This window comes from Epinephelus moara, chromosome 8, assembly GCF_006386435.1.
Source record: "Epinephelus moara isolate mb chromosome 8, YSFRI_EMoa_1.0, whole genome shotgun sequence".
Taxonomy (NCBI): Eukaryota; Metazoa; Chordata; class Actinopteri; order Perciformes; family Serranidae; genus Epinephelus; species Epinephelus moara.
Genome location: NC_065513.1, coordinates 44,720,404 through 44,728,163, shown reverse-complemented (window position 1 = coordinate 44,728,163; position 7,760 = coordinate 44,720,404). Strand labels below are relative to the sequence as shown.

Below are 7,760 nucleotides of genomic sequence, written 5' to 3'. Positions count from 1 at the left end.
AAGCCTCCACACACTGTGTGTGATTTATCCTGGCTGAAATATGAGCAGAGGAAATCTCTGCTAGCTGCTAGGCTAATTTATACAATGTAAAATGCCATAGGCTTGTGCTAATAAAGTTAGCATGTTGTATTTGTGGGGAAAAAGTGTCCAGATAAAGACAAGTGTTTGTCTGTGAATGCTGCGAGTTATAGTGACGCTGATTTGTGTTTGACACTGTCGCTATTAAGCCATGTTTAATGTGTGTTTAATGTGTGTTTGATGTGTGTTTAACGTGTGTGTGTGTTCAATGTGTGTTTAATGTGTGTTTAATGTGTGTTTAACGTGCGTTTAATGTGTTTAATGTGTATTTAACGTATTTAATGTGCGTTTAATGTGTGTTTAATGTGTGTTTAATGTGTGTTTAATGTGCGTTTAATGTGTCTTTAACGTGTGTTTAATGTGTGTTTAACGTGTGTTCAATGTGTGTTTAACGTGTGTTTAATGTGTGTTTAACATGCGTTTAATGTGTGTTTAATGTGTGTTTAACGTACGTTTAACGTGTGTTTAATGTGTGTTTAATGTGCGTTTAACGTGTTTAATGTGTTTAATGTGCGTTAATGTGTTTAATGTGCGTTTAATGTGTGTTTAATGTCCGTTAAATGCGCGTTTAATGTGTGTTTAATGTGTGTTTAACGTGCGTTCAACGTGTTTAATGTGCATTAATGTGTTTAATGCGTGTTTAATGTGCGTTTAATGTGCATTTAATGTGTGTTTGACGTGTGTTTGACGTGCGTTTAATGTGTTTAATGTGCGTTAATGTGCGTTTAATGTGCGTTTAATGTGTGTTTAATGTGTGTTTGACGTGTGTTTAACATGCGTTTAACATGTTTAATGTGCGTTAATGTGCGTTTAATGTTCATTTAATGTGTTTAACATGCGTTTAACGTGTTTAATGTGCGTTTAATGTTCATTTAATGTGTTTAACGTGCATTTAATGTGCGTTTAATGTGTGTTTGACGTGTGTTTAACATGCGTTTAACGTGTTTAATGTGCGTTAATGTGCGTTTAATGTTCATTTAATGTGTTTAACATGCGTTTAAAGTGTTTAATGTGCGTTAATGTGCGTTTAATGTTCATTTAATGTGTTTAACGTGCGTTTAATGTGCGTTTTATGTTTAATGTGCGTTTAATGTGTGTTTAATGTGTGTTTAACGTGCGTGTAATGTGCGTTCAATGTGCATTTAATGTGTTTAATGTGCGTGTAATGTGCGTGTAATGTGCGTTTAATGTGCGTTTAATGTGTGTTTAATGTGCATTTAATGTGTGTTTAATATGAGTTTAATTCAGAGGTATAAAAACCACACCTGGCATCCTGCATCCATGTGTTGTTGTTATTGCAGCACTATGCTGAATCCATTTTCCCACCTTTACTATGTAGATATAAATGTGTCACTCTGAGGGAACCAGAACACAACCATTAGATTAGATTATATTTCAGTCCGTCACACCGAAGCTTTAAAATATCAAAAAATGTCATAAAGTAACTGAACTACGTGAATCAGTGCAGATGAGAGTTAAACATCCAGGAAGTTACTGCAGGACGGAGTCAAACTGATGAAGGTCATTATATAGATACTGTGTTTGTTCATTCCCATACACACACACACACACACACACACACACACACACACACACTTCGGTCACCAAACATACACTCTCTGTGCGTGTGTGTGTGTGTGTGTGTATTGTCTCCCAGCTGTATGTCTCTCAGGGGGTTGTGGGGGGGGGGGGTCAGGGTCTTTGTGTCTCACATGTCCTTTGACTCCGACAGCAGGTCCATATAAAGACAAAGTGTGTGTGTGTGTGTGTGCGTGCGTGCGTGTGTGCGTGTGTGTGTGTGTGTGTGTGTGTTTAGAGGCAGCTGGTCTCCAGTTGAATGATTCCCCAGGGAGATGATGGAGGCAGATGGAGACTGAACACAGCAGACTAATTCCCACAGGTTGATCTGAGTGTGTGTGTGTGTGTGTGTGTGTGTGCGTGTGTGTACATGCTATACATGCTACATAGTGAGGACCAAATAAACGTGTTTTCAGCAACAGAGTGAGGACATCTTTGGAAACATTTTCCTCCCTTCTTTAGAGGCCTGTTTGAGGGTTCAGGTTACTCTGAGGTTAGGGTTAAAACACAGCGCTCAGAGACTGGCAGAATAATAAGACTTAAACATCTCGTTGTAGAGGCCCCGACAGGAGCTCAAGGAGCCCCATAAAACATGACAATAATTTATAATGTTGGATCAAATGTAGAGTTTACTGGGCCAATGAACATGTGGGGCAATGCTCCAGACACCTCAGGTCACTGGGGAAATAACCTGAGGACTGACCATGAGATCTATAAAATAAATGAATAAATAATAGTATATCTGATGATAAATTATCTGCACTGTGGTCAAAGATCGTTTAATAAATGCTGAATTTAATTAAATAAACTGATATAATGATGCATATGTCACATTATAATAGGTGAAGGAACAGAAGATACCTGCTTAAAATTACATATGCTATTTAAGGTTTGGAGTTGGGATTGTCCAGATTAGGGTTAGGGGCCTGGGAATGTATGAGTCAGTGAGGGTCCTCACAAAGATAGAAGTACAAGAATGTGTGTGTTCAGGTTTTTTTCATATTCTAGAAAAATAAACAAATGATGGAAACTTTCCTCCAAATGAATCTTTCAGACAAGTCGATCAGTTTGTATCGATCACTGCAGCTCAGAGCAATAATTCAGCTGATCAATAATCAAACTGTGACGACTCGTTCAGTTCACTCTGATACAAACACAAAAAATCTTCACATCAAACTTCAACTATTGATCAATTATCTGAACAGTTTCAGATCAGTTTGCTGTTGAACTGATTCATCGATTGATCACAGCAGATTTAATCAGTGTCTGTTATTATTGATCCTAAAATCTTCTTTAACTAAAATAAGAACACCAGAAAATTAAACAGCACATTAATAACTAATATTTCTGACTTTAATAAGTTTCTATTATTGATCAGTTGATCTCACCTGATGGACATGTTCACAGTTTAATTATATTTACAGGATCAAATCATCAATGACAATAATAACAATAACAATAATCATCAGTTTTATTAATTAAAGTATTTCTACATGTTGGTTTTGTTCCTGACAATATTATTGATTATTATATTTTAGGTGTGGGAGAAAAATCCATCCAGCAGAGTATTATGATATCTTTGTGTGGCAGTATGTGTCATCACACTTTTACTGTATTAGTTATCAATATTACAAATACAAATGAAACTTTAGGGAGCCGACTGGAATAATATGATCAGCTGATTTTTCAGTCCAACAGAAACATTTTGCTGCAAAACAAATATCTGAAGTGATGAACAGACAGAAAACTATCTTATTAGATAAAACACATGTTGACAAAGTTTTAATCTGCTGTGAAAAGAGGAAATAAACCACAATATATTTAATGCAACACTCAACATATTGTAACCTTTAATATAAGGATAATATCATATCATGGAGCCTCTGGTGATTCCCCCTCTGTTATAAATGAAGATCAAACATGAGTCTGTTTGACTTTTTGTTCAAAGTGAATGAATTTCTCTTTCAATATTTACATTTCAGCTGCTTCTAGTGTTGACACAAAACTGACTCCAGGCAGGAGAAATAAAAATGTCAAATATGTTTAAATCAACCGACGTGTCAGCTGCTGAAGGAGCTGTGCTTCTGAACGTGTTCGAGATCAGTAAACACTTCACAGACTGAACCGGACAATAAATTGATTTTTATTAAAAGTCTTAAGAGGTCTGACTGTGTTAGCTCACTAAGCTCACTAAGCTAACTGAGCTAACTGAGCTAACAGCTCTTTATAAACCTGATTTTATTTTTACAGTCAAACTGTTTCCGTCTGTGGAGCTTCAGGTTTGAACAGCTCAGTGTTGCTGGGATACCTGAAGTGTCACCTGGCTGTTGCCTGGAAACATGAGCTCATTTCCTCTGTGAGCACAACCACCTGTTAGCTTCATCAGGCTAACTGAAGCTAACAGCAGCTGCTGATGCTGTTCCAGAGTCAGTGACGTCACATTAATGAGTCTATAATGACAGACTCAGTGACAGACACACAGATAAACATCATGAGCACTGTTATTTAACATAATATTTCTTGGTACTGTTAGCGGATGTAAAACTCTGTCAACAATCACTCCATCATTCAGAACTTCATCCAGAAATCTGCTCATTTCCAGTCGCTTCATTCAGCATTAAACATTTCAGGAAGTGTCGGTCCGTCTACGGGAGTTGAGATTTATCTGTAATAAAGAGCTCGTTTTCTGGATTATTTAAAGCCGAACTAAAGAGGGGCTGGTGCAGAATCAGAAACACACCGAGTGAAACTTTAACATTTATCATCGTTGGGTCGGTCAGTAATAATAATAATAATAATAATAATAATAATAATATAACGTTAGGAGTCAGTGACAAACCCACAGCTGCTACATTATGAACACTGTAATAACGAGTGTTTATTCAGATTAACACTGGCTGAGTCTCTTCTTGGTACCGTTAACTAATTTAAACCACTGTAAACAATCACGTCACCATTCAGAACTTCATTCAGAAATCTGCTACTTTTCAGTCGCTTCTCGCATCTTTAAACGCGTCAGTGAGTTTGAGTCACGCGACAAAGAGTTGAGATTTTTCTGTATAACGGAGTCATTGTTTTGGATTATTTTAATGCCGAACTGAAGAGGGGTAATGATTACATCATAAAACACCCAAAGTGGTACTTTAACACATTATGTTTTTTAAGCGTTAAGCATTAGTGGAGTAAATAGTCGTAATTTGAACGTAGTCTGGTGTTGCTATTCATAAAGGAGAAAGGCACAGCCCGGGGCGGCTGCCGGGACCCGGTGTGAGTCCTGCGGTACCTTTGACGTCCTGAGCCAGAGCCTTCCACGTGCTGGAGTACTGGATGCAGTGTCCACACCAGGAGGAGAAGAACTGGACCAGCCAGGCCGAGGACGAGTTAAAGACGGTGGGCTTCAGGCTGCTGCTGCTCAGGATCACCAGCGGGTCCTCCTCTGTGTACAGCCGGGCTGCGGCTCCCACGCAGCTGGGGACGAGCCAGAGGACGACCGCCGCTTTGAACCAGGACCGGAGCATCCCTGCCGACCCGCGGACACACACACACCGAGAGCAGGCTGTCAGAGAGCCGCAGAGTTTGAGCCGAGAAGAGGCAGAGAGAGCCAGGGAGACATGAGAGCAGCTGCCCGCTGACTGCTACGTGTGTTTACAGCCGCCGGAAGCACAGACGTCTCACTCTGACGGGTTTCCGGGAAACTGAAGCTTCAACACAACACCGCAAAATATGAACTCTTTATCGATCACAGTTATTAAGACACAAACAGAGAAACAGGACAATCGAACAGGATGATCAGTTCACCTGATCGGGTTGGGTTACCATGGCAACAACTGGACTCGTGTCTCTGCTGCAGGAGGTCTGTGTTTTCACTGAGGAGTGAATCATGTCCATTATAGACGATCTTTTCTCAAGTTCAGACTGACGCGTGACTGACGTGACAAACGTGCTGCATTTGAGTTTCCTCGAAGATCTCAGAGTCACAGAAATCAACATGACAATTAACTGAAACAGAAGCTTGAATTAAAGGTCCAGTGTGTTGAATTTATAACAATAATAACAACAACAACAACAACAACAACATAATAATAATAATGATAATAATAATAATGTTTTATTTTGTGTAAAATCACCTGAAAATAAGAATCACTGTTTTTTTTAACTTGTTTTGTTACATTAGAGACTGTTGCTTATTTTTTTTTTTTTATTATTGGGGGGGGGGGGGGGTCTTAAACACTGGGGAGGGACTTATAGTTTTTATTTAGGTTCAGAGGAGCGGCATACAGACTTTAATTTCTTTCTGGGGTGTGACTTTTCCTGACCCTCCCTGAAGCTCTAAATATTTTCCCTTGACTCAGTGACTGGAGGACTATCTTTGACCCTCCCTCCTCCATAAAGGACTTATTAGATTTTGATGTTTGAAAGTTAAAAGTTGAAGATGAAATCCTGGAGTTGAATAAAGCCTCAGTTTTGCAGATGCTTTACTTTTGGACAAATTTTAAATGAGATTAACGAAATATCACTATTTCAAGGACAGATTTGGTGATAGGTTTTATTCTATGTATTTATTTTACAGAGGCAGTTGTTGCACAGAGTGTCAAATATTTGAAAGTCAGAACTTTTTGCCAGAAATGAGAAAATTGCCACAATTTGAAAGTCATGTTTTCTATAGAAATCTGCGGTAAAATAAAAACAAAATAAAACTATATAAATCTGCATGCTCCTCCCCTTATATAAATAACCAACAGTCAAAAATCATAATATTTTCTCTAAAATTAGAACAATGTCTTTTTTTTTTCAGGAAACATTAAAGAAAATAATTTAATACCTGCAAAATTAAGTGTCGGCAAAAACATGAAAATCTTGTCCAAATAATATTAATTTCTGTATTTTTTTTATTATATTTATTTGCCTACAAATTATCTATTTCTAAATTTAGTTATTTTATTTGTTTATATTTTGTTGTATAATATTAGATAATGTTTTGTGTTGAGTCCCTGAATAATTGTATTTTCCCCCACGGTCCCTGAATGCATCAGCGCTCTCTGTTGCCCTCCACTGGTCACTTCCGGTGCTGATCAATCTGTTATTTATTTATTTATTTATTTCGGAGGAGAATCTCTCCGTGAAAAAATAACTTCATGTTTATAAGAAGAAGCCGGAAGTGCAGAGAGCTCTCACTCTGTTTGTCAAACTTTTTCTTCAACTATTTTTTTTTTCATGCCGCAGTTTTACGTCAAAGTTTAGCGTTCTGTTTCCATAGCAACGGAGCAGCGAGACACCGGAGGACACGGAGAACAGGTGATTATCTGTAAAATGACGATTTTATTTGTAGATTATCGGCATTATCTGTAAATAATGTATCATATCTTTGGTTTAAAGACCGTCTCAGGTGTGTGTGAGCAGGACTGAAATGTTTCCTGAACTCAGTTCAGAAACACGTCAGAAACATTTCGGGTGAACTCTTTACATATTTTCACATTAACGGTTTGGATGATTCAAAATGAGCCTGGTTTCATTTTTATAGTCTTTTGTGTTTAATGTTTATTTGTAATGTTTATATATTGAGCCTCAGCTGCTTCAGATCTGACGGCAGGAAATGACGTGTATGAACATGATGAGGTGTTTCCTGTTTGTCTCGAAAACTATCGACAGATTTTCATCCATCACTTATTTATTGACATGTTTCTGTTTGTAGCGTCATTTAAAAACAACTCTTCTGATTGGCTGAAATTTACATCAACAGATTCCGTTTAAATAAAATAAAACGTAGACTCAGAGCCTCAGCGACATCTTTACATTAAACAGAAACAGTTCATTATGAGTTCATGTTGATTAAAGGGTCAGTTCACTCAAATCAAACACAACTCGTCTCTGTCACAAACTGTCCACTAAAGGGACACTTACCAGTTTTCTGAGTTTTCATTCATGGTGTTTTAAATCTCCATGACAACTGATCAAATAAAGACCATGTGACCCGACTGAAAGCTCCAGAAAAAAGACAGGAAGTGACATCAGGTTGTTTCAGTAAAGTGTTTTTTCAGAGTTCATGACGAAGCGTTCAGTTTATCCAACACGTCCCCGACTCATACTGTCTCTGTCTCTGTCTC

General features: G+C 37.9%; 1 protein-coding gene across 1 annotated transcript in view; it reads right to left on the bottom strand.

Annotated features, from left to right (window-relative positions):
• Window positions 1–5,174, bottom strand: part of qsox2 (quiescin Q6 sulfhydryl oxidase 2) — a 24,157-nt gene extending 18,983 nt beyond the window's left edge. Inside the window, exons 1-2 of the mRNA XM_050052066.1 lie at window positions 5,101–5,174; window positions 4,940–5,051 (exon numbers count right to left, since the gene is read on the bottom strand). Of these exons, the coding sequence (XP_049908023.1) occupies window positions 4,940–5,051; window positions 5,101–5,174 (186 nt within the window). The remainder of the gene's footprint in view (window positions 1–4,939; window positions 5,052–5,100) is intronic.
• Window positions 5,175–7,760: the final 2,586 nt, after the last annotated feature.